This window comes from Cetorhinus maximus, chromosome 18 (assembly GCF_964194155.1).
Source record: "Cetorhinus maximus chromosome 18, sCetMax3.hap1.1, whole genome shotgun sequence".
NCBI lineage: Eukaryota > Metazoa > Chordata > Chondrichthyes > Lamniformes > Cetorhinidae > Cetorhinus > Cetorhinus maximus.
In genome coordinates, this window is record NC_135896.1 from 35,584,571 (window position 1) to 35,612,493 (window position 27,923).

The 27,923-nt window shown below is 40.3% G+C and overlaps 1 protein-coding gene across 2 annotated transcripts in view; it reads left to right on the top strand.

Moving 5' to 3' along the window:
* wars1 (tryptophanyl-tRNA synthetase 1) overlaps window positions 1-27,020 on the top strand; it is a 33,752-nt gene extending 6,732 nt beyond the window's left edge. For both annotated transcript variants that reach the window (XM_078562378.1, XM_078562380.1), the window contains exons 5-11: window positions 368-487; window positions 1,335-1,517; window positions 2,821-2,921; window positions 3,560-3,672; window positions 10,022-10,195; window positions 10,439-10,579; window positions 24,268-27,020. In XM_078562378.1, the coding sequence (XP_078418504.1) occupies window positions 368-487; window positions 1,335-1,517; window positions 2,821-2,921; window positions 3,560-3,672; window positions 10,022-10,195; window positions 10,439-10,579; window positions 24,268-24,426 (991 nt within the window). In that variant the 3' untranslated portion in view covers window positions 24,427-27,020. The remainder of the gene's footprint in view (window positions 1-367; window positions 488-1,334; window positions 1,518-2,820; window positions 2,922-3,559; window positions 3,673-10,021; window positions 10,196-10,438; window positions 10,580-24,267) is intronic.
* Window positions 27,021-27,923: the final 903 nt, after the last annotated feature.

The following is a 27,923-nucleotide window of genomic DNA, read 5'->3' on the forward strand; positions in this document are numbered from 1 at the left end:
ACTTGAAACTTTGAACATAAAGCAAAAATCTGCTTTGTTTTAGTTGTCACTGAATGTTTACATCAAAGTGTAAAGACTTCAAAGTACTAGAGATTTAATATGAAATTAAGTGAATCTAAGTAATAGCTATTTTAGTAGAATACTGTAATTTTACTGTTAGTAATATGCTATTGGAATCAATTCGACTGGAGTGTATTTTAATTATTAATTTAAGATGCATGGGATTATTAGGCTGATGCCATTTATTTGAAGGGTTTGTTTTGTGATTTCTCAATGCCAGAAAATTTCCCATGACATTTTCCTATCTGGTTTATCTGTATTGAAAGGTATTCTTGAAATTGTATTTTTGATCACTCCTTTTTCATAGGGATATGCACCAGATCCTTGATGCTTTTGAAACAAAAAAATCATTTTACCTATATACAGGGCGTGGTCCTTCATCAGAAGCTATGCATATGGGCCACCTTATTCCATTCATCTTCACAAAGTAAGTTTGGATAATACTTGTGTGAATACATGTGTTCACTAAGAGAGCAACCTTATATGTGCTTCTTAAATTCATTGGGCTTGATTTAACTTACTGAAATCGACATTAAAATGGTAGACATGCTTGCCTATTAATGTCAACACTTTGCTCATTGACGCCTTTACAGGGGCTTACCAGTAGGCAACGAAACGCCTGCCTGTTTGGTGAACATATAACCCCAATTTTGTGGGGCCAGGAAGAGCAAGACTAATCTTGATGCCAGCTGAGTGATCTCCAGGCTGCGGAATAACAGCACCAGCCTGAATGCAATGAGCTGCATTGAGAGATGAGGTGCTCGTTTGGCATCTGCATCTTGTTGGTTCTGTTAAAATGAGGCCAGGGCCTCAAAATGGCTCAGCCCTCTTCACTACCAGAACTGGTGAGTTGCTGGTGTGCTCTGCCTGTTGCCAACTGAAAAGTTAAATTAACCCTGTGATATCTTGGCTTGCGAGCTCTGAATGATGTTTTATAACTATGCTGACACGAAATATGATTCAAGAGTCTGCTAGTTTAGTGAGGATATACTATGCAGAGTTGCAGGCTCATTCTTGATCCAGCAGTCTGCTGGCTTGGCCATGTCCATCATTTTACTAATAAAAATTTTGCATAGTGCTCTTTAAAGATAATATTTGTACATTTTGCATTTTTGGTGTGCAATGTAGGCTTTCAAGTTAAGTGTTGGTAGTTACTGCCCATTTAAAATGCTTTCCCAGCTGGCTTAAAGCTTAAGACCAATGAAATGATATTCCACTGATTGTTCCAATAAAAAGGATTCAGCTTGTTCATGCCTATATATTCTATTAAATAGGTGGCTCCAAGATGTTTTTGATGTACCTCTTGTAATTCAGCTGACCGATGATGAGAAATACCTGTGGAAAGACATAACACTGGAACAGGCTTATAAGTATGCTGTTGGGAATGCCAAAGACATCATTGCTTGCGGCTTTGATATGAATAAGACCTTTATCTTCTCTGATCTGGATTACTTGGGGTATGTTCATATTGCACCAGTGTTTTTATTGATCTTTTCTATTGGAAAAGACGATTTTAATCTAAATATGAGATATGGCAGTAATGGTGGGTAACCTATAGAAAATCTTTTAGTATGGAATGTAGGTTAGATTAATTAAGAATATTTTGTATGTTATAATGCAGCCAATTTTTTGTTAGTGGTACTGAAATAATTTACACTATTGAAAGTAAAATAGTGTGGCATGGTGCTTTACTTCTGGAGATTAGTTCTCTGCTGTATGCTTTGTTTTAAGCGACATTGTAACCTTCCCTTCCCAGCCCCAACTTAGCATACAGTGAAATGTTGCCATAATGTCTAGCCTTGATTCCTAAAGACAGTTTAATTTGTTTAAAAAAATTTCACACACAACACCATAAAGGAAAAACAAATAGTCCACTCTATACTTATGGTCTCCGCTGGGGAACAAATATATTCCCAAACTATCAGCCATTGATTACCTTGATAACATGTTGAAGACACTGCTGAGTGATGAGCATGACACACCTGCAGCAGAGGAGGAAACCACCATGGAGGGGAAAATACCCATAAAGAAGACACTTTTGCCAAACTGTAAATAATGAGTCGAAAGACCTGAGACGACATTTAGCTTAAGAGGATGATTGGAGTGAATCAGGCAAGTTTTTGCTTTCCCTGCTGAATTATTAATAACTGCAGTGCTCCCAGCAATGCATGTGAAGAAAAAAACACCCAGTCCGGGCTGAATTTGATCCTAACCCTACAAGCTAAGTATCACATTCTCATGAAGCATGAAAGTGATTAAAATTGCTATGCTGTTAAAATTGCAATGAATTGAAATCTACACCAAAGTATGAGTCAACTATACTGCAATGTATTACATTATATATGGCCTCTGCTCCTGTGAACTCCTAGTACCCCAAACTTATCTGGTTGATGGAACAGACTGGACACCTGCTCCCAAGCCTCTGCTCCCCCAGTACCGTATAATAGCAGGCTTCTTGGAAATATGTGAAGTCAGCCGAAGATAACTGGGCTCAGTCTTCCTTTACTGTACCTTTTCACCGTGAGATCAAAAATGCATTGATTCCATGGCAAGTGTGTAGTAACTCCAATGCACTGTGCAAGAGATGTACTTGTAAGATACACACCTAAACACTACCCTACTCAACATAGTCAGATAGATTATGACATCAAAATTACAGTTGTGGTAACTTTAGAACTGAGATTCTTCTTTAACTATAAATCAAGTGCTTTTTCACCTCAGGTCTGCAAATATAATATTTTAATTCTGTTCTGGCTGCAGACAGAGCCCAGGATTCTATCAGAATGTGGTTAAAATCCAGAAACATGTTACTTTTAATCAAGTGAAGGGGATCTTTGGCTTTGGAGATAGTGACTGTATAGGTAAGATTAATAGTGCTTATTTTCAAAATTTAATCAAAAGTTTGACCTTGTGTACTGAAGCCATCATTTTTGTGTCACCTTCAGTAAGTTCATTTCTTATGTTTCCGCTCCTGCCATGAGCTCCCATCAACATCTTGTTTTATTGTGATTTCACCAAACTTTATCAAATGTTTTCTGTGAGCAGACTTGTGTTCCTTTTGGTAACCATTAAACTGGAAACTACTGCATAGCCCCATGAATAGATTTGTGACCTCAAAGTTAAAAGCTTAATTTCGACTGTACCAGCTTCTAATCACCAATCCTACCATGAGAATGTTTTGTTAAATTTCTGCAAGAACCTTATCTTTCATAATTAAGCAACTAGCATTCCATTAATTAGCTAAGATTAAGCCAATTTAAACTGAGAACAAATATTTTATTGTGTCTGGGGAAAGTTTAATATTTGAGCGACAATGTGAATATATAAACATGTGAGTTGTATAAATATATATAACTTGTGTTCTTTGAGGTAAATTAGTATAACGTATCACTTTAGATCTTTTATGGTAAATATCTAACTTTGTTAATCACTTTGTGTTTGATTGCTCTTGTTAAGAAATGTATTTTAAAAATTCTAACTCAGTATTTTTAATTGACAGGAAAGATCAGTTTTCCTGCTATCCAGGCGGCTCCATCTTTCAGCACCTCATTTCCACAAATCTTTAACGGCCAAAAGGATATTCAATGTCTCATTCCCTGTGCTATTGACCAGGTCAGAGCTAAGTGCTAGCCAAAGAGAATACATATGCTTGAAATGTGCCAGACCTTTGAATTATAAGTATTAATTGCATTCAAGTTTACACTATGTGGTACATGTTTTTTCTCCCCCCCATGAGTCATTTTCATTATACACCACTTGTAGCCTAAGAGCCCAGAGGACAGACAGATCTGTGACAATACCAGAGCAAAAGTGACAATTAAGCTGCACTATTCGAAGAAGAGTGTCAACATTTTCCCAGTGTCATAGTCTACATTTATTCCTCACCCACTAACGCCAAAGAAGAAAATCTGGCCATTTATATCTTTTAAGTTTGTGTGATCTTGCTGTGCAAGATTGACTCCACGTTTTCCTACAACGTTGACTGCATTTCAAAAGTACATCAATGTGAAATACTTTGGAATATCCTGAGGCCACGAAAGGTGCTATATAAATGTAAGTTATTTCTTTAAAATGTTTAGAAGAGCAGCCTGGAAACAGCTTTCTGTTTTGGATAGTGTTTCATGTTGAGGAACTTGCCAAGTGTTTGACACATCGTACAACAATATGACTGAATTCAACAGTTCATAGATAAAAGCAAAATACTGCGGATGCTGGAAATTTGAAACAAAAATAAAAATTGCTGGAAAAACTCAGCAGGTCTGACATCATCTGTGGAGAGAAAGACAGAGTTAATGTTTCAAGTCCAGATGACTCCTCTTCAGAACTAACGAGAAGTAGAAATGTGGTGAAATGTATACTGTATAAGGGGGGTGGGACAGATGAAGCTGGATAGAAGGCCAGTGATAGGTGGAGGCAAAGGAGAGATTGCAAAAGTTATAAACAAAAGGTCGAAGGGGTGTTGATGGTGATGATACTGGCTAAAGGAGGTGCTAATGATGACATTAAGAGTAGGAAGCAGGATGAGCCAGTGACAGATGGCCCTAGTGGGGGTGGAGTGGGGGGAGGGGACAGCGTGGGAGAAAAGATCGAAATAGGCTAAAAGGTGGGGATACAACAATGAATGGAAATAAATTTTAAAAATAATAATAGAAATGGGTGGGAAAAATGTATATATAAAAAATTTTAAAATAAATATTTGAAAAAATCCCCCTTTTTTCAAATATTGATTTTTAAATTTTCATACATTTTTCCCGCACCTATTTCTATTATTATTTTTAAAATTTATTTCCATTCATTGTTTTATCCCCACCTTTTAGCCTATTTTGATCCTTACTCCCACACCGTCCCCACCCCACCCCCACTAGGGCCATCTGTCACTGGCTCATCCTGCTTCCTACTCTTAATGTCACCATTAGCACCTCCTTTAGCCAGTATCACCACCATCAACACCCCTTCGACCTTTTGTTTATGACAACTTTTGCAATCTCTCCTTTGCCTCCACCTATCACTGGCCTTCTATCCAGCTTCACCTGTCCCACCCCCCTTAAACAGTATATATTTCACCACATTTCTACTTCTCGTTAGTTCTGAAGAAGAGTCATCTGGACTTGAAGGGTTAACTCTGTCTTTCTCTCCACAGATGCTGTCAAACCTGCTGAGTCTTTCCAGCAATTTTTGTTTTTGTCAACAGTTCATAGCCCAGGCATCACCATATAGTCTCTCATATTGCTACTTGGTGCTGCAAAGAGTTGCTGTACACAGCTAGATCTTAATATAATTTTGTTGTAGCAGGTATGAATTTCTTATAAATTATAATTATTTGCAGTTTATATTATTATTTTTAGTTTATATTAAAGTATATTCAGCATACTTTGACAAAAGTACTTGGTTCTGCAAGCCAATGTTCTTGTAAATAGGCTTTGTGAAACGTAAAATTTTAGGAAACTTGGATTTTCAGCATAGAAGGAAGTCATTCAGCCCCTTGTGTTCCATGCTGACCAAAAAAGAGCTATCCAGTCTAATCCCACCTCCCAGCTCTGAGTTTTTCCAGGTATTTTTTTTTTTATTTTTGTTTTGGATTTCCAGCATCCGCAGTTTTTTGCTTTTATTCCAGCTCTTGGTCCTGTTCATTACAGCACCTCAATTGCATATTCAAGTCCTTTTTAAATGCAATGAAGGTTTCTGCCCCTACCACCTTTCAGGCGGTGAGTTCCAGACCCCAACTACAATCTGGATGGAAAATATCTCTCCTCATTTCCGCTCTAATCCTTCTGCCAATTATTTTAATTTTATGCCCCCTGGTTGTTGACCTCTCAGCTAATGGTAAAGATCCTTCCTACCACTCTATCTGAGCACCTCTCATAATTTTATGCACCTCAATTAAGTCTCCCCCCGGTCACCCCTCGGTCTCCACTGTCCAGAGGAAAGCAACCCTAGTCTGTCCAATCCTCATTGCTAAAATTCTGCATTCCTGGCAACATCCTCATAAACCTATACGCTCTCCAGCGTGATACAAACCCCCTGTGATGTGCTGACCAGAACTGTATGCAGTACTCTAGCTATGATCGAACTAGCATTTTATATAGTTATGGTATAACCTCCCTGTCCTTAGATTCTAATCCTCAGTCAATAAAGAAAAGTATCCTGTATGCCTTCTTGAACATTTCATCTACCTGCCCTGCTACAATAGGGATCTGTGGACATGCACTCCATGCCCTCTGTTCTTTTACACTTTTCAGTATCCTGCCATTTATTGTGCATTCCCTTGCCTTGTTTGTCCTGTCCAAACATTTCAAACTTCACACTTCTCCAGAATGAATTCCATTTACCATTTGTCTGCCTACCTGATCAGCCCATGAGGGTCCTTGTACTGAGCCCTGCAGAACATAATCGTAAACCCTAACCTTTTGCTTCCTGCCACTGAGCCATTTTTGGATCCAATTTGCTTTTTTCACTTGGATCCCATAAGCATTTAGTCTTCTGATCAGACTGCCATGTGGAACCTTGTCAAAAGCCTTGCTAAAATCTATGTTGACTACATCAAATGTGCTACCCTTATTGACCCTATTACCACCTCAAAAATTCAATCACGTTAGTCAGACATGACCTTTCCTTAACACATTCATGCTTAATTGTCCTTGATTTAATCCATGCTTTTCTATATATATTGTGTCTCAGAATTTTTTTCCAATAATTTGCTCACCACCAAGGTTCAGCTGACTAGTCTGTAATTACTTAAGGCTATCCCTTAGTTCCTTTTTAGCGGTCGTCCAGCTTTACGCCTGTAGCCAGACAGCATTGGAAAATAGTGGTCAGAGCTTCCACTTTTTATTTCCTTGCTTCCTATAGCAATCTGGAGTATATTTCATCCATACCTAGTGATTTATCCACTTTCAAGGATGCTAAACACCTTAATATTTCCTCCCTCACTGTTTATCCTTTCTAATATTTCATACTACTCCTCCTTAAATATAATGTCTGCTTCATTCTCTCTTTTATGAAAACAGACTCAAAGTATTCATGAAGAACCATGCTCACCTCTTCTAACTCCACACACACGTTACCTTTTTGGTCTCAAATTGGTCCTTACCTTTCCTTCGTTATCCTCTTGCTCCTTATGTATTTCTCTTTGTTTTTCTTAATTTTACTTCCCAATATTTTTTCATGCCCTCTCTTTGCTTTCCTAATTGCAGTCACTTGGTGGTACAAAATTTCAATCACGGAGACATATCTAACAGTAGAACAGTAAAACTCAAAACGTCTATTGGGTAGCACTTGCTGAACAATCCTGAACATGCGAACAGCTACCCAGTAACCAATTTAAGATATTCAGTCAAGCTTGTAACATGGTTCAATTTATACTTGCTAGAAGCGACATATGTTCATACACAGGGACCCGTTCTCTGCAAGCAAAAGGAATATGTTCAAGCCTTGCAATTTTTTTTTAATTACTAGAGAGCTAGTAATTGGGGAGCTTACGGCTCACTGTTGCTTTCTCCATGGCAACACCTTGGCCAATTGGAGTCAACTTGCCAACCAATCAGCACCCTTTTCTCCTGTAGCATAAATTGTGTAATCGTTTGAAATTTGGCATTCTTGCATTTGTCCTGATGAGTGCAAGATGAAAAGCTTCAGCAACATGTCACACCTTTCAGCTATATTTCTTGATTTCCTTTTTCATTTCATTCCTGCGCTTTCTGAACTCTCTAGGCTTTCTGCAGTATTGAGTTTTAGGCATCTGACGTTTTTATTGCCTTATCCTACTCCATATGCTCTTTAACATTTGGTGGGGGCAGCGGAGTGGGACCTAGGTTTGGGAATGCAATGCTTTATCTTTGTGGGAACTTATTAATTTTGAACCCTCTTTAGCTCTTCCTTGAATGCCTCTCACTACTCTGACACTGATTTGCCATCAAGTAGCTGTTTCCCGTCCACTTCTGCCAAATCACATCTCAACTTAATAAAATTGGCCTTCCTCAACTTACAGCTTTTACCCTTGTCTATATTTGCCCTTCTTCATAACACTAAACCTAACTGAACTATGATCACTACTAATAAAATGTTTTCCCACAGATGCCCTTTCCAGCTGCTCAGTTTCCTTTCCTAAAATGAAGTCCAGAAGTGACTTTTCTCTTGGGCTTGTCCTGTAATGGCTTATAAAGTTCTCCTAAATGCATTTTAGGAATTCTGCGTGCTCTGCACCTTTTACACTGATTTTTATCCCAGTTAATATTAGGGAGATGAAATCCCCTATTACTACTGACATTTTGTTTCTGCACTTTTCAGCAATTTGCCAACTATTTGCTCTACTATTTCCTTCTGACTGAGGATTTATAGTATACTCCCAGCATTGTGATTACCTCTTTCCTGTCTCTCAAATCAATCCATATAGCCTCATTTGATGCTCCTTCTAGCAATACATCCCTCCTCGTAGCTATGATTGTTTCTCTAATTAATATAATCAACATTCCCCCCCCTATATTTTTTGTTCCCCTCTGTTCCATCTGAAAACCTTGTAGCCAGGAATGTTGAACTGCCATCCCTGCCCTTCTTTAAGCCACATTTCAGAAATGGCCATGATGTCATACTTCCAAGTACCCATCTGTGCTCTCAGTTCATCTGCCTTATTCATTATGCAATAAAGTACATACCACTGATTCCTGAACAACTTTTTTGTTATCTATTTTCTAGCCTTTGCTTCCTCAACTTTCCATTCTCACTTTTTAATTTTCTGCCTTCTGTTTCCAACTTTGCTTCTCTTCCTTCTGAATCTACACTCCGGCTTCTATTCTGCCAAGTGAGTTTAAATTATCCCCAACAGCACCAGCAAACCTCCCCACTGAGATATTGTTCCTAGCGGTTGTTGAGGTCCAACCGCTTTCCAGTCTCTCTGCCACAGAAACCTAAATCCCTCCAGAGATTACAACCTTTGAGATCCTTCTTTTTAATTTCTTTCCTAGTTCCCTGAAATCTGCCTGCAAGTCGTCATCCTTCTTTCCACCTGTGTCATTGGTACCAATATGGACCATGACCCCCACCCCCTTGCACAATGTTTTGCAGCTGCTCAGTGACATTCTTGACCCTAGCTTCAGAGAGGCAACATCTTGGAGTCATGTCTGTCATCACAGAAACATCTGTCCATTCCCTTGACTATTTAATCTCTCTACCATTATTGCTTTCCTGACCTCTTTCCTCCTCAACTCTACAGCTGAGCCATCCATGGTTCTGTGGCCTTGCGTCTGGCTGTACACCCCAAAAGGCAGGGGAGGGGGGTGCAGACAGGGAGTGGGTGCCTGCAATACCTGCCTGGTCCTTCACTGTCTGGCGCGCACGCATTCCCTCTGCCTGCACACCCTTACACTGCAATGTGACCACCTCCGGAAGCATGCTACCCATGTATCTCTCACTGATGCATCGGATTGCATTTCACAGGATTGCGGTGCTCTTCCATATCTCTATTTATTAGATTAAACTTGACAGAAATAAACTAAAGACTTATTTAACAAAAAAAACACTCACCAGATACTCACTCAGCATCTTCCCTTGTGCTGCTGCCATTTCAGGTTTGTTTTTTGCCTCAATCCTGATACTTGCGCTTCTGCCCTTGAACTCCTTCAGTTCTGTGCTCTCTTCTGCTCCAGTCTCTTCCATCCTATGATATCACTCCTTGATTTTCATTTTTGTTCTCACTCTGCCACTGCTTTCATCCCTGCCTCTTACCTCTGGTCCCACTCCTGCTGTTGCACTCAAGTCTTGAGTTGCTGCTTCTTTTATCCTCATGGTCTCACCTCTGGTCTCACTGTCGACACTGCTTCTCTTGTCTTTCTAAGTTTTTTTTTTAACTATAACTATGTGCCTGTAATTGCTTAAATTTGACTACAGTTAATATTCACGTGCCCCAAGATTAGTTTTGAGAGCAAAACTTCAATTCTGTTTAACCACTTGTATTACTTCTTCATAGGACCCATATTTTCGGATGACCAGGGATGTTGCTCCAAGGATTGGATATCCAAAACCAGCATTGTTGCATTCAGTCTTCTTCCCTGCTCTGCAAGGAGCACAAACAAAAATGAGTGCCAGTGACTCCAATTCATCCATCTTCCTCACAGATACCCCAAAGCAGATCAAAACAAAGGTGATGTTCACCATATATCAAGTATGTACGTAAGATAGAAAATTATTCCCTTATTTGCTGGTCAAAACAGTGGTTCATCTTGCATATAAGGTTTAATCCAAGTCTATTTTGTAATACTATTCTTTGAAGGTATTGTCAACAATAGCTGTTTTTTGAAAGTGAACTATTACCAGAGAGATAACATAAAATATATTTACATGCAACAACATTAATGCTAATTTATTTGTAATATTTTATCCTCAGATCAACAAGCATGCTTTTTCAGGTGGCAAGGATACTATTGAAGAACACCAACAGTTTGGTGGGAATTGTGAGGTAGATGTATCGTACATGTATTTGACCTTTTTCCTAGAAGATGATGAGAAACTGGACAAAATAAAACAGGTCAGTGTAATTTATCTCATTTTAAAACTTTCTTTTTAAAGTGTTTATTCTACTACCCCTCCTCCACAGCTGCCAGCACACTAACCTACTCTGACCTGGTCAAAATTAAAACACAGAATCTCACAGGTAATAATTTCTGGATTGTTACCTGCACTACTTGAAAGTCGGCAAAGGGACAAACAGATTAGGAGGTTAAATACATGGCTGAAAGAATGGTGTGGGAGGCAGAGGTTTCAATTCATGGAGCACTGGCACCAGTAATGGCAAAAAAAGAGCTGTTCCATTGGGATGGGCTCCACTTAAACCATAATGAGGCCTGTGTCCTGGTGAATCATGTAACGAGGGCAGTAAATAGGGCTTTAAACTAATGAACTGGTTGTGGGGACAGGATTCAGGGAAGGGTAAATTCAAAAGCAATTGTATGAATGTCGAGGCTGGAGAACAAGATAGCAATTTGGATCAAATTAACCAGAATAGGTCAGGAAGAGACTTAGAGTTTAAAAGGTTATAGGCCATTAGTCACCAAAGTGATATCAGGGAAAAATATAAATAAATTAATAGAAATACATAGGTTTCATCCCACAGAGATTATGAAAATGTGGTTAGAGTGACCAGTGTTGGGAGCTAAAAGTTCCAGGATTCTTGACTTTTGGAAGTGACAGGGAAAATAGAAATGGGAGGGCAGTGATAGTCCTGATAATAAAAGTTGAAATAAAGACAGTAGCGAGAAAAAGATCTTGGCTCAGAGAATGAAGATGTAAAATTCATTTGGGTACAGCTAAGAAACAAGGGGCAGAAAGCAGTGGTAGAAGTAATTAATAGGCCCCCTAATAATAATTGTCATGCCACGTAGAGTGTAAATGATGAGATCAGAGATGCATGTAGTAAGTGTTATACAACTATCAGAGGGCACTTTAATCTTCAAGTAGACTGGACAAACCAATTTTGCAACAATAGTATAGAGGATGAGTTCATAGAATGGATTGAAAGTTTTCTAAATCATTATGTTACGGAACCAATTAGGAAACAGGCTAGCTTGGATGTAGTATTATGCAATAAGGCAGGGTTAATTAATAATTTTGTAGTAAAGGAACCTCTTGGGAAGTGTGCTCATATGGTAGAATTTTATGTTGAGTTTAGAGTGTGATTTTGTTGAATCCATAACCAGGATCCTATGTATGATTGAAGCAAATTAAGTAGGTATGAGGGGCGAATAGACCAAGGTAGGTTGGAAAATTAGATTTAAAAGGCATGACAGTAGATAATGAAAATATTGAAAGAAATAATTCATAATATATGTTCCCTTGAGGAATAAAAACCTCATGGTATAAGTGACCCTATGGTGGCTATCAAAAAGTTAGACCTAATGGAAGCAGTTTAAAATGTTGCCAAAAATAGTAGTAAGTCTGAGGATCAGGCCGATTTTAGAATTCAACAAAGAATGCTCAGAAAATTGATAGAAAATACAATATGAGAATGAACAAGAAAGAGAGAGAAGAACAGATTGTGAAAGCTTCTATAGACACGTAAGAAGGGAAAGTAGTCATTTGGCAGTACAGAACTTGAGTATTGCTGAAAAAATAAGTTTTTTTTGTAAAACCTTTTCGTCTTGCACTCATCAGGAAATTCGCAAGAAAATGCCAATGTCAAGCGGGACAGCAATTTATACTGTATGAGAAGAGAGTGCTGATTAGTTGACAAATGGACTCTGTTGGAGGCATTGCCATGGAGAATGCACCAGCTGATGGTGACTGACAGTTAACTGCCAAGCATTGCTTGAAATTTAAACCAGGCAGCTCGACGCTGGTCAAGACGTTGCTGTGGGAAATGAACCAGAAAATGGCTGTCACTTATTTTGTTTAGCTGAAACAGTTGCAGTGTATGTACATGTTCTTTCTGTTTGCAAAGAACGGCCCTGTGCATTAATATATGTAGCTTCCAGTACACACACACACGCCACACTGTGAACCTGACTGATGATCTTAAATTGGTTGTCAGCGTAATTCTTAACACACTGTGGATTATTTAGCAAATATTGTCCAATCGCGGAATCACATCTAATGTTGGACACTGTTTCGAGTTTTGCAAGCATGGGCTAGTTGGTACGGTCTGTACCTTGAACATTGCAAATAGCGGAAGAGAGATGTTTGATACAGTCCACCAGTCTTTGGGACATGAGGCCTACATACCTGTTTGTGACAAATACCACTTGCGTTGCTACAGCAAAGTAGTAGCATGAAACAGCTAGCTTCACCTGTTGCTCAAATTTTTTGAGATAGATTACCCTGGAAGGGCAAGGTGAGGTGAAGCTAGCTGTTTCATGCTGCTACTATGCAGTAGCAACACGAGTATTATTCGCCGCTAACGGGATGCTGCAGTCAAGCCAAAAAGATGTTCGGCCTATCACACAAATTATTATTGTGGTATATGAATTTCAGTGCCAGTGTGGTGCTAGGTATGTAGGCCGTAAGTCCCAAAGGCTGGTGGATCGTATCAAACAGTGTGTTTGTTCCGCTGTTCACAACTATCAATATACAGACTATACCCAACCAGCCCATGCTTGCAAAACTCAAAACACAGTGTCCAACATTAGATGTGATTCTGCAATTGGACAACGTTTGCTAAATAATCCTCAGTGTGTTAAGAATTACACTGGCAACCAATTTTAGATCGTCAGTTGGACTCGCAGTGTAGCAGATTTGTATGTACTGGAAGCTACATATGTTAAAACACCAGGCCCTGTTCTTTGTAGACAGAAAGGACATGTACACACATTGCATCTGTTTCAGCTAAACAAAATGAGTAACAGCCATTATCTGGTTCATTTCCCAGGGCAATGTCTTGACCAATCAGAGTCAAGCTGCCTGGTTTAAATTTCAAACCATGCTTGGCAGTTAACCATCAGTCATCATCAACTGGTGCATTCCCCATGGCAGCGCCTCTACCAGAGTCCACTTGCAAATCCATCAGTACTCTCTTCTCATACATTGTAAATTGTTGTTTCACCTGACATTGGCATTTTCTTGGGAATTGTCATAATGAGTGTAAGACGAAAAGCTTCAATGATAAATGTCTCTGTTTTTGTCAGCAATAAAAAGGAAAAGATTAACAACAGTAATCAATAAACAAATTAGAGGCAGGGACAGGAGAAAGTATAATGGGAAATCGGTGGCAGCGGCTATACCAGAATTCAAGGATGACATCTACTCAGGGTTCAGGTTTCTGCCATGGGTTTTCATGTGACTACGCAAGCCGATTTTCAACCCGTGGATCTTTGGGCGTGTTCAGCAGGATGCCCCACAAGGTAGTGGGATTCAGAATTCAGGATTTGCTTCCTTCTCTGCTGTCGGTATGCCTCATTATTAAGGCATTGAGAACTCAAAAGCGTGATACAGCTTGACGGACAACTTGTCATCATTCTGAGCAATTGGTAGTAAGCTCCTACCAGTCATTAATGTCAATGCTGCTGCTCTTCAAGAAGAACTTCAGAGTGTCTTTGAAGCTTTCCTTTGATCTTCCCGGGTGGTTGACCATTTGAAAGTTGAGAGAACAGGACCTGGTGGAGGCAAAAACTTTCAACCGTTGGGACACTGTGGCCAATCCATCGAAGTTGATCTTGCAGGAATTTTGGCTGAATGCTTGTGGACCTGGCTTCAAGAAGGACACAGACACAGCTCAATGGCCCTCCCATTGAATCCAAAGGATGCGGCGGAGACATTGTTGAGGGAATTTCTTTAGTAATCTTCTGCTGGCGCTGATGCACAGTCCAGGTCTTTCTGCAGTACAGGAGCGTGGTGAAGACAGCTGCTCTGTACACTATGCCTTTTGTTGACTTGCAGGGGTCTTTGTTGTTCTGTAGTTCGTAGAGGACTGGACTGGCAGAGCTGATCTGTTGTTGAATCTCCATGTCAATGGTAGCCCTTAGACGGAGGTGATTATTGAGGTTGGGAAGTGCATATTAGGGTCTCTACTTCAACATATAAGGGAGATGGAATATTTGGCTGACAGGTGTGGTTTGATATGGGTTTTGTTTTGGCAACATTTAAGAATAGAACTAGTTTCTTGTATATAGAATTGAAGAGATCGAAGGTGGCTTGCAAATCTTGTGTAGAGTGGACAATGACACTACATTCATACACACACTGTAGATCATGTATATCTATGGTGGTCAGTATAGTTTTGGCACAGAAGTGACTGAGGTTAGAGTTTTCCATCAAGATGTATTTTAATACTGACAACAAAAGAAAGTTGATCTTTGAGGTGAATAGCCATCATCAGATAGATTTTGAATAGTAGGAGTGCTATCACAGCCTTGCTTGACCCCAGTCCAGATTTTGAAGGTGTCTATTTCAGATCTCCCACTCGAGACATATACAGTAATATCATCATAAAGCAATCGCAGGATTGTGGTGAGGTTTCTTGGAGATTCAAATCATTGGAACACAATCCACAGAGCCTCACAATTTACTGAGTCAAATGCTTTGGTCAGGTCAATGAATGCAATGAAGAGTTCTGGGGTTAATTTTGACATTTTTCTTGCATTTGTTTGGCACCAAAGACAATGTCAGAAGTTCCTCTGAAAGGCCTAAAACCACACACAGTCTTTAGGAGGACTTTCTCAGCCATAGGAAGTAGGCGATTCAGGAGAATCCAGGTCAGGATTTTCTCTGCTGTGCACAAGAGGGAAATGGCTGGAATCTTTCCACAGTATGATTCATCTCCCTTGTTGAAGATGGTTACAATAGGTACATTCCTGAAGTCAGGTTGGAGGTCTTTTTCCTCCACATTCTATATGTTGAGTGCATGGAGTCTTGATGTGAGCCAGCTGGTCTGCCAGCTTTGAAGAACTCAGGAGGAATGCCATTGGGATCTCAGGTTTTGTTGTTTTTCATCTTTTGATTGCTTGTTGCAACTCTCCCATCAATAATGGCTCACCCATGGATTCTACCACAGGGCACTGGGGATGGCCTGGAGGATGTCAGCTGACACTGTAGATTCAAGGTTGAGGAGTTGCTCAGAATGCTCTTTTCAATCTTGAAGGATGGCATTGTCATCCTTAAGAAGAGAAACATCAATGTGTGAACGAAGAGGATTTTGCCCATTTGACCTCTGTCTATAGATAGCCCTGATGGCTTCAAAAATGCTTCACATGACATGATCAGCAAACTATTGGATCTCTCGGATTCCCTCTCCCCACCACATGTTCTTTTTCTTCTGGATTTGTATTTGGGCATCAGCCTTGAGCGTTGGAATACTGGCTTCTTGAGTTGCAACCTTGGATTGTTCTGCCAAGCAATGAAGGCTGCTCGTTTTTGTTCCAGTGTGTCATGTAGTGTTGAGCATCATTTGCGTCAAACCAGTCCTGATGCCCACAAAGCTCAAACCCAATGATCTGGACACAGCAGTCTAGTACAGCTGACTTTATTCGATCCCACTGTTCTGGAATTGAGTTGGATGTGAAGATTTTTCAGATTGTTTGTGAGCTGAACTTTAGAATTCCTCTCTTTGGTCATGCTGTTTTAGGACTGAGACATTGATCATCTTCCTCTTGGACATTTGGGCCTCGTGATGTCTTGGTGCTAGGTGGATGATTATCACCAGTCGAATAAGTCGATGATTTGTCCAGCGGGCATCAGTCCCCCAAATGGACCGAGTGATACGGACATCACTTAGATCTTTAACCCGAACAATGGCACAATCCAAGAGGTGCCAGTGCCTTTGATCTAGGATGCCTCCATGTGGCTTTGTATTTGTTCTTCTAGCAGAAGAGGGTGTGTATTATAATGAAGCCATGCTGGAAAATAAGGAACTGGGAGAGACGTTAAACAAAAACTTTGTATCTGTCTTTATAATAGACTATACAAAAGAAACATTCCTGGGAATGGTGGGGAACTAAGGGTTCATTGGGAATGAAGAATTTAAGGAAATTCTTAATAGTAAAGGAATAGTACTAGTGAAATTAATGGGACTAAAAGCTGACAAATCCCCAAGACCTGATACTACTACAGGTTTTAAAAGAGGTGACTACAGTGGATGCATTTGCTTTGATCTTCTAGAATTTATAAGATCATTAGAGAAAAAGAAAATAAGCAGAAGTACGCCATTTGGCACATCAAGCCTGTTCTGCCATTCGATAAAATCCTGGCTGATCTGATTGTGGACTTAACTCCATTTTCCTGCCTGTCCCCCATAACCCTTTAACTCCTTTGTGAATCAAAAATCTGTCTGACTCATCCTTGGAATATATTCCACTGCTCTCTGCTGAAGACAATCCTAATGACCCTCTGAGAGAAGAAATTCCTCCTCATGTCCATCTCAAATGGGAGACCCCTTATTTTAAAACTCTGCCCTCCAATTCTAGATTCCCCCTATGAAAGGAAATATCTTCCCAGCGTCTACCCTGTCAGAGTCTTATATGTTTCAATAAGGTCACCTCTCATTCTTCTAAACTCTAATACGTTTGTCAAACATTATTTCCCTTTCACCAAACCATGTTGACTCTGCCTATTTGTATTATGATTTTCTAAGTATCCTATTATTACCCCCTTTATAATGGCTTCTAGCATTTTCCAAATGACAGATGTTAGACTAACTGGCCCATAGTTTCGTGCTTTCTGTTTCCCTTGTTTCTTGAGTTCCTTAGATTTTAAATTAGTCCTTGCAGATTGGAAGGTAGCAAATGTAACCCTGCTAATTCAAGAAAGGAGGCCACTTAGCCTGAGATCAGTAATAGGGAAAATGTAAGAATTTATTGTTAGATATGTAATTCAGGGACACATAAATGGTAATATGATTAGGCAATTCAACACAGAATTGAAAGGGGAATCATGTTTGTCAAATGTTATGTCTTTTGAAGTTGTATCTAGCAGGGTAAATAAGAGGCAACCATTGAATGTAGTGTATTTGGATTTCAAAAAGCATTCATTAAGATACTGCACAAGAGAATAATAAAAACAGAAAAGCACAGGAAAAACTCAGCAGGTCTGGCAGCATGTATGGAGAGATTAACAGAGTTAACATTTGAGTCCAATATGATTCTTCTTTGGAATTGAAGAGATAGGAATTGATGGGTCTTTTTAAATTCATTGACGGGATGCAGGTGTAGCTGGCTAGACCAGAATTTATTGCCCATCCTTAATTGCACTTGAGAAGGTGGTGGTGAGCTGCCTTCTTGAACCGTTGCAGTCCCTGTTGTGAAGGTACACCCACAGTGCTGCTAGGGAGGGAGCTCCAGGATTTTTACCCAGAAGCAGTGGAGGAACGGCAATATATTTCCAAGTCAGGCTGGTGAGTGGCTCGGAAGGGAATTTCCAGGTGCTGGTGCTCCCATATATCTGCTGCCCTTATCCTTCTAGGTGGTAGCAGTCGTGGTGAGTTTCTGCAGTGCATCTTGGTACAGACTGCTGCAACTGTTCGTTGGTGGTGGAGGGAGCGAATGCTTGTGGAAGGGAGCGCCAGTCAAGGAGGCTGCCTTGTCCTGGATGGTGTCAAGCTTCTTGAGTGTTGTTGGAGCTGCACTCATCCAGGCAAGTGGAGATGTTCCATCACACTCCTGACTTGTGCCTTGTAGTTGGTAGACAGGCTTTGCAGGGTCAGGAGGTGAGTTACTCACTGCAGGATTCCTAGCCTCTGACCTGCTCTTGTAGCCATAGTACTTATATGGCTAGTCCAGTTTAGCTTCTGGTCAATGGTAACCCCTAGCATATTGATCATGGGGAACTCAGTGATGGTAATGCCATTGAAAGTCATGGGGCGATGGTTAAATTCTCTCTTGTTGGAGATGGTCATTGCCTGGCACTTGTCTGGCACGAATGTAACTTGCCACTTGTCAGCGCAAGCTTTGCTGCATTTGGGCATGGACTGCTTCAGTATCTGAGGAGTCACAAATGGTGCTGAACATTGTGCAAATCATCAGTGTACATCCCCACTTCTGACCTTATGGTGGAAGGAAGGCCATTGATGAAGCAGCTGAAGATGGTTGGACCTAAGACACCATCCTGAAGACCTCCTGCAGTCATGTCCTGGAACTGAGATGATTGACCTCTATCTTTCTTTGTGCTAGGTGTGACTCCAACCAGCTCCGCCTGATTCCCATTGACTCCAGTTTTGCTAGGGCTCCTTGATGCCACATTTAGTCAAATGCTGCCTCGTTGTCAAGGGCAGTCACTCTCACCTCGCCTCTGGAGTTCAGCTCTTTTGTCCATGTTTTAACCAAGGCTGTAATGAGATCAGAAGCTGAGTTACCCTGGTGGAGCCCAAACTGACCATCTGTGAACAGCTTCTTGCTCAGCAAGTGCCGCTTAATAGCAGTGTTGATGACACCTTCCATCACTTTACTGATGATGGAGATTGACTGATGTAGCAGTAATTGACCGTGTTGGATTAGTAATGATTTTTGTGTACAGGAATACCTGGGCAATTTTCCACATTGCCGGGTAGATGCCAGTGTTGTTGCTGTACTGGAACAGCTTGGCTAGGGATGTGGCAAGTTATGAAGCACAAGTCTTCAGTACAATTCTTGGAATATTGTCAGAGCCCATAGCATTTGCAGTGTCCAGTGCCTTCAGCCGTTTCTTGATATCACGTGGAGTGAATCGAATTGGCTGAAGACTGGCATCTGTGATGCTGGGGACCTCTGGGGGAGGCCAAGATGGATCATCCACTCTGCCCTTCTGGCTGAAGATTGTTGCGAATGCGTCAGCCTTATCTTTTGCACTGATGTGCTGGGCTCCCCCATCATTGAGGATGGGGATATTTGTGGAGCCGCCTCCTCCAGCAAATTGTTTAATTGTCCATCACCATTTGTGACTGGATATGGCAGAACTGCAGGGCTTAGATCTGATCGTTGATTGTGGAATTGCTTAGCTCTGTCTATTGCTTGCTGCTTATGCTGATTTGCACGCAAGTAGTCCTGTGTTGTAGCTTCACCAGGTTGACGCCTCATGTTTGGGTATACCTGGTGCTGCTCCTGGCATGCCCTCTTGCACCCTTCGTCGAACCAGGGTTGATCTCCTGGCTTGGCGGTAATGGTAGAGTATGGGATATGCCAAGCCATGAGGTTACTGATTGTGGTTGAGTACAATTCTGCTGCTGCTGATGGGCCACAGCGCCACATGGCTGCCCAGTCTTGAGTTGTTAGATCTGTTCGAAATCTATCGCATTCAGCACTGTGGTAGTGCCACACAACACAACGGAGGGTATCCTCAGTGTGAAGGCTGGACTTTGTCTCCATAAGGACTGTGCGGTAGTTCCTCCTACTGATACTGTCATGGACAGATGCATCTGCGGCAGGCAGGTTGGTGAGAAAGAGGTCAAGTATGTTTTTCCCTCTTGTTCATTCCCTCACCACCTGCTGCGGACCCAGTCTAGCAGCTATGTCCTTCAGGGCTCTGCGAACTCGGTCAGTAGTGGTGCTACCGAGCCACTCTTGGTGATGGACATTTTATGCTGTTAAGAAAGGAGGAAAGGGCAGGTGGAGCAAAGGAGAAACTCAGGGATAAGTTAGAGAGTGGGGGAGATTAAATGACAAAGATATCATGAAACCAAAGGCAAAAGGAGTGGCAATGATAGGATTAAAGAAACAAAGGACTGGTCCAGGTGTGAATAGCAGAATAAAGGTCTGAAAGCAAAATAACAATGTGTTAACACATTCATACTGTCTTTACCACTCCCTCTGCCTTTGGATCCGCAACATTTTTGTAATTTAATCTGCCCCACCCTCTAACCTATCCCTGCCCATTTTTGCTTCACCTGCCCCTCTGCCCTTTTTCAATAGCATAAAACCCATCAAATTCCCACCTTTAATCAGTTCTAAAGAAGTCACGTTGGATGCAAAATGTTAACTCTGTTTCTATCTCCACAGATGCTGCCAGACCTGCTGAGTTTTTTCCAGCACTTTGTTTTTATTTCAGATCTGCAGTATCCGCAGTATTTTGCTTTCATTTCACTGCTCAAGAGAATATTGCACAAGATTAGGGCTCATGGGATAGGGGATAATATCTAAGCATATATTGAGAATTGTTTTATGGACAGAAAACAGAGTAGGAATCCATATGAATTTGGAGCAGGAGTCGGCCACTCGTCCCTTCAAGCCTGCTCCATCATTCAATAAGATCACGACTGATATGATAGCAACCTCAGCTCCACATTCCCACTGACCCCTGATAAGTTTTCACCCCCCTATCTGATTATCTAGCTCTGCCTTAAAAATGTTCAAAGACTGTGCTTCCACCATCTTTTGAGGAAGAATTCCAAACACTCGCCACCCTCAGAGAAAAGATTTCTCCTCATTTCTGTCCTAAATGGATGACCCCTTATTTTTAAACAGTGACCCCTAGTTCTAGATTCTCCCACAAGAGAAAACATCCTTTCCATGCCCTGTCAAGATCTCTCAGGATCTTCTCTGTTTCAATCAAGTCGCTTCTTACTCTTTTAAACTCAAGTGGACACAAGCCTAACCTGTCTAACCTTTCTTCATAAGACAACCCGTCCATTCCAGGTATTAGTCTAGTAAAGCTCCGCTGAACTACTTACAACCCATTTACATCCTTCCTTAAATAAGGAGACCAATACTGTACACCGTACTCCAGATGTGATCTCACCAATGCCCTACATAATTGAAGCATAACCTCTCTACTTTTGTATTCAATTCCCCTTGCAATAAACAATAACATTCTGTTAGCTTTCCTAATTACTTGCTGTATCTGCATACTAACCTTTTGCAATTTATGCTCTAGGACACCCAGATCCCTCTACAATTCTGTGCTCTGCAATCTCTCACCGTTTAGATAATATGCTTTTTTTTCTTCCTCCCAAAATGGACAATTTCACATTTTCCCACAATATGCTCCATTTGCCAGATCTTTGCCCACTCCATTAACCTATCTATATCCCTTTGTGGTCTCTGTATGTCATCTTAACAGCTTACTTTCCTACCTATCTTTGTATCATCAGCAAATTTAGCAACCATACCTTTTGCCCCTTCATCCAAATAATTTATATAAAATTGTAAAAAAGTTAAGGCCCCAGCACAGATCCCTGTGGCACACCGCCCGTTACATCTTGTCAACCAGAAAATGACCTATTTATGCCTACTCTCTGTTTTCTGTTAGCTAGCCAATCTTCTATCCATGCCAAATGTTACACCCTACACCATGAGTTTTTATTTTCCGCAATAACCTTTGATGTGGCACCTTAACAAATGCCTTCTTGAAATCCAAATACAGCACATCCACCAGTTCCCCCTTATCCATAGCACATGTTACTTCCTCAAAGAACTCCAATAAATTGGTTAAACATGATTTCCCTTTCACTGGTAAATAAACAGGTCAATTCAGTTTGGTAGGCTGTAACTAGTGGGGTACCACAATGATCAGTGCTTGGGTCTCAGCTATTTATAATCTATATCAGTGACTTAGATGAGGGGACTAAGTGTAATGCATCCAAGTTTGATGATACAAAACTAGGTAGGAAAGTAAGCTGTGAGGGAGACGAAAGGAGGCTGCTAAGGGATATAAAGTAAATGGGCAGGAATGTGCCAGACGGAACATATAATGTGGCGCAATGTGAAGTTATCCACTTTGGTAGGAAAAATAGAAAAACAGAATATTTTTTAAATGGTGAGAGACTGGAAAATGTTGGTATTCTAAGGGAACTGGGTGCCCTTGTATGCAAATCACACCAAGCAATGAGGATAGTAAATGGTATGTTGGTCTTTATTACAAAAGAATTGGAGTATAAGAGTAAAGAAGTCTTCCTGCAATTATACAAAGGGTCTTAGAGAGACCACATTTGGAGCACTGTGTGTAGATTTTTGAAACCCTTCCCTAAGGAATGATATTATTGCTTTAGAGGGAGTGTAACAAGGGTTCACAAGATTAATTCCTGAATGGGGGATTGCTCCATGAGGAGAAATTGAGTAAACTAGACCCATATACCCCAGAGTTGAAAAGATGATAAGTGATCTCTTTGAAACATATAAAATCCTTAAGGGGATTGACAGGGTAGATGCTGGGAGGATGTTTCCCCTGACTGAGAAGCCTAGAAGTAGAGTTCAAAATCTCAGAATAAGAGGGTCAGTCATTCAGCACTGAGATGAGAAATTTATTCTCTCAAAGGGTTGTGAATCTTTGGAATTCTCTACCACCGAGCTGTGGATGTTCCACAGCAGTCTTTCTTTTGTTGATGTCTTGAATTTCTTTGATGCTTCTTTCCATTACCTGATGTAAAATTCATCTCTGTCATCTGCATACAAGTTTACAGCACAGAAACAGGCCAAGGTAATTCTGATTAGACTGTCATCTGGAAATTGGGCCCAAATAGCGTTTGAAATTGTGCTGGTACAGTTAGGCTTCAAGTTACCTTAGAGCTGTGGATATTCCGCAGTTGAGCACATTCAAGACAGAGATTGATAGATTTTTGGATACCAATTGTGTGGGTATAGTGTGGGAAAGTGGAGTTAGGAACAAGAGACGGTCATGCAGCCTGTCAAGCCTGCTCTACCATTCAATACGATCATGGCTGATCGAACACTTCAATGCCTTTTACCCACAGTATCCCCATAACCCTTTACGTTATTGTCAATCAGAAATCTATCAATCTCTACCTTAAACATACTCAATAACTGAGCTTCCAGCCCTCTGGGGTAAAGAATTCCAATAATTCACAACCCTCACAAATTCTGAGCAAAGAAATTTCTCTTCATTTTGGTCTTAAGTGGCTTCCCTGTTATTTTGAAATTGTGCCCCCTGGTTCTAGACTCCCCAACCAGAGGAAACACCTTACCTGCATCTACCCAGTCTATTCTTTTAATTATTTTGTGGGCTTCAATGAGATCCCCCCTCATTCTTTGAAACTCTAAGAGAATACAGGCCCAGTTTCCTCAATCTCTCTTCATAAGACAGTCCCGCCATCCCCAGAACAAGTCGTTGCACTCCCTCAATGGCAATAATATCCTTTCTGAGGTAAGGGAACCAAAACTGAACACAATACTCCAGGTGCAGTCTAGCCAAGCTTCTACACAATTGAAGCAAGACTTCACTGCTTCACTACTCCTGTACTTGAATCCTCTTGCGATAAAGGCTAATATTCTATTAGCCTTCCTAACTTCCTGCTGCCCCTGCATGTTAGCTTTCAGTTGAGATAGAAAATCAGCAATGATCTTGTGGAATAGGCTCAAATGACCTATTCCTGCTGCTGTTTATTATAAACTAATAACAATATTAAGAATCAATGCTCAACATGTCAAACAAATACAGTGCAGTCATCAACAAAGCCACTAGAATGTTCAGCTATATTAACAGCACAGTGTAATAAAAGTCAGAAGAGATCAGGATCAAGTTTTTATCAGCTATGTTCAGACTCCATCTTTGAATACTGCTTTCATTTCATTAAAGTGCAGGAGATGGCGCAAAGAATATAGTTTATCCCTGGCTTCAGTAGTCTGAGTTACGAAAACTGAAGAAACTCAGGCTTTTCCTTTTTGAAATAAGTATTGGAGAAGTCATTTTGTAGTAGTGTTGGAGGTGAAAATTCTAGATTTAATTAAGAAAGAATTGGATGCTGCAATGGAAAGACTATAAGAACTTTCCGGATGGATGAATTAAGATGGACTGAATGGCCTTCCTCATCCATAATTATCTTTGTAATTTTAAAACATATTGATTACTTCTAAGAATTCTTTGATTTAGGATTATTCAAGTGGAAAGCTTCTTACAGGAGAGCTGAAGAAGATTCTTATTGAAACACTGCAGCCCATCATAGCAGCACACCAAGTACGACGCAAGCAGGTGACCGATGAAATGGTGAAACAGTTTATGACTCCCCGGAAATTGGCGTTTGACTTTTAATGACGGAGCTTCATGAATTCTGAAACTATATAGAGAACCGAGGCAACTTTCATTCATCAGAGTCTTAACATGATGCTGAAGCTATGTGTAACAATATTATGGATGAATGTTTTAGAATATATTAATAAATGTAACTAAATTATCACCAATTATTTCCAGAGAAACAGTGATAAGTGTCTTTTAATTACTTATGTTGTAGATGAACAGTTTTGATTTGCCTTACCACAGATTCATACATGCTCAGTTAATAGTTTTCATAAGAGTATGTCATTGTTCAAACCATTACAATTTGGCACTCAAGTCATAGATCAAAAGAAAAATCTGAAATTGGGATTTTCATACAGCATCGTTACCATTGTCTTAGCTTGTTTAATGGATTTTTGAAAAATCTATCAGGTTCACAAATTCCCAGTATGAGAATATTTGTATTCTACAAAGTGTTCACATAGGTCCCTTTAGAAAAGTTTGTTACTCTTGTACGACAGGTATGTACATCCTTGATCTCTGGAATCTGATATATAATAAGGCACCATTTCCTCTATCCCATTTAACAAAAATATTACATTCATAAATAATCACAATTCCAAACCTTAATAGGCCTCTAATCCATGCTCTCTTTATGTATTATTGCACATTGGTGAATCTCCAGGGGTTGTGCAGAGAAAGCAAATAGTCCCAGGGAATTGGATAAATTCCTAAAAAAATGGGGGAAAATTGCATCATGTAGGGAAAGCGCAAGTGAGTGCGACCAACTGGATTGCTCTTCAAAAGAGCCAGTGCAGTCACCATTGGCAGACTGGCCGCCGCCTCCTGTATTATTCTATGATTCTACTTTTTAAAACAGTTTTCTTCTAAAGGAGAAATAGATTTAATCTGTTAGTGTATGGCTTCGTAGACTGTACTTAAATTCTTACTTTGAACATTTTTTTTAAAACATTGTCTGAGAGGTATAAAGGCAAGTTCTCTTATTAATTCTCATGATATGGGTGTCACTAGCAAGACCAACATTTAATCCTAAACTCATGTTGCCCTGGGCAGGTAGTGGTGAACTGCTTTCTTGAATTGCTGCTTTCCATGTGGTGAAGATGCTCCCAAAGTGCTGTTGGGTCAGGAGTTGTAGGATTTTGACACAGTGACGATGGAAGATAGGCAATATATGTCCAAGTCAGGATGGTGTGTGAATTGGGGAACTTGAAGGTGATGGCGTTCCTATGCAATGCTGCCCTTGTCCTTCTAGGTATTGGTGATTATGGGTTTGGGAAGTGCTATCAAAGAAGCCTTGGATAGATATTACACAATGCAACCAGTCCACAGGTGGTTACAGAAGTGGAGGTTTAAGGCACTAAATGGGAGGCTGATCAAATGGACTGTGTTGTCCTAGATGATGTTGAGTTGCTTGAGTGTTTAAGCTGCACCTGTCCAGGCAGGTCCATCACATTCTTGATTGATGTGTTGTAGGTGGTGGAAAGGCTTGGGGTGAGCGAATTGAGAGGGGATCAGGAGGTAAGAAACCACTGAATATACAGCTTATGACCCACTCTAGTAGCCATGTCATTTATATAAAAGCAAAATACTGCAGATGCTGGAAATCTGAATAAAATCACCTTTATGTGGCTGCTCCAGTTCAGTTTCTGGTCAATGGTAACCCCACAGGATGTTAATGGTTGAAGATTTGGTGACAGTAGTATGTTTATATGTCAAGGGATGATAGTTAGATTCTCTTGTTGGAGATGGTCATTGCCAGGCACTTGTTTGGCATGAATGTTAAAGCCACTAATCAGCCTAAGCCTGGATGTTGTCTTGGTCCTGCTGCATGTGGACTGCTTCATTATCTAAGGAATTATAAATTGAACTGAATACTATGTAATTATCAGTGAACAGCCCTACTTCTGACCTTATGATGGACAGAAGGTGAAGCAGCAGAAGACAGTTGGGCCTAGGATGCTGTCCTGGGGGACTTTTGCAATGATGTCTTGGGACTGAGATGATTAATCTTCAACAATAACAGCCATCTTCCTTTGAGTAACACTTGACTCCAACCAGTGGAGTGTATTTCTCCCCCCCCCTCCCCCCCCCCCCCCCCCATGTCCAAAACGCAATTTGAATTTGCATCAAGGACTGAGTTGGACACATCTACAACTAATATCACGTTATTTGCCAACATGCACTATTGTACGATTAGCACTGCCACAAGGTATGTTGTTGCCATTTACCATAATTATTGAGATAAATTGTCAGGATGAGTCTGTAAGCTTAGAAACACTAACTGTACATAATCAGCATTTTCTGGATTTAGTTCAGTCGGATATGATGGAATATTCAAGATTACTATATGAACACAGCAAGGTTAAGTTTATTATTCAGATAGCATGGTTGGCTTCCAATGTTAAGTTGTCCCTTTGATTATGAGCTTAAAAACTTTCTTTGGATAGCAGACTGGTTGTGGTATCAGGCAGTTCCACTATCCTCCACAATGATGGGTTTCATCTCTGCTGTATGTCTGCAGTGAGTCATTGCAGTCAAAACCCTTTTCTTGTTTTCTCTGTCAGAGTTGTATTATATTTTCTTTGCTATATAGTAAATTCTGCTTAGAAGCTTATGTCTTTGAATTATTTGTTGGACTACACCTTTTCTACTAGTTTAATCTAAAATCCTTCTGAAATTTGCCAACATTGTTAAACATTCAACACCTCTCCCCCCGCCCCCCACCACCCCTTTTCAGAACCTCACAATTTTCTAAAATGTTCCCTGTTAGGTGAACAGTGCCTCTCAAACTACTATAGGGAGCTGCATTCAGGTGATCTGATTGATCATCATGACAAATTCAGCTGTGTAGATTACTTTCACACACACAGGTTGGAAACTATAATTGTGAGATTTTAGTTATATTTACTAAACCTTTACTCATAATTAATTTGATCCTTAATTCTCCTAGTATATATATCAGCAGGAAGGAAGATATGTTAATAGTGTTTCTCAAAGTCCCTTGTTATGATGCTATTAGACCAAGGGCCATGGAACATAAATCTTCCCTTTTTAATGATGTTAGACCCTACCTCATCCTGGTATAAGTACAGTAATGGCTTTACCAAATGAATACTCTTGGTAGAATTTGAACCATTTTTCAGAGGGAGAGGATGTTTTCTAGTGTTTAATAGAATTACAATATGTGATTAACAGGGAGACAAGGTGACAATCAGTTTTTTTTTTCTTTTTCTACATCATTCTTGATTATTGCCCTGCTCTCCAAAAAGAAACAAAACTGTTTTTTTAAACTGCTGTTGCTTGTTGAGACCTGTTTACAAACTGTTAATGAGCTTTTCAAGAAAGATGTAGTTTTTCCACTGAGGAAAAAATAACCAGAAAAGAATTAGCTCGCATGCTGAACTGAAGTTAATTTGGCACATATTCATTTGGTGTGGATTTTACTACAGTTGTTCCAGGAGCTGTTGATTTTGCTAGGAAAAAGCTGATGGGAGGGTAAGCTTCACAGGACC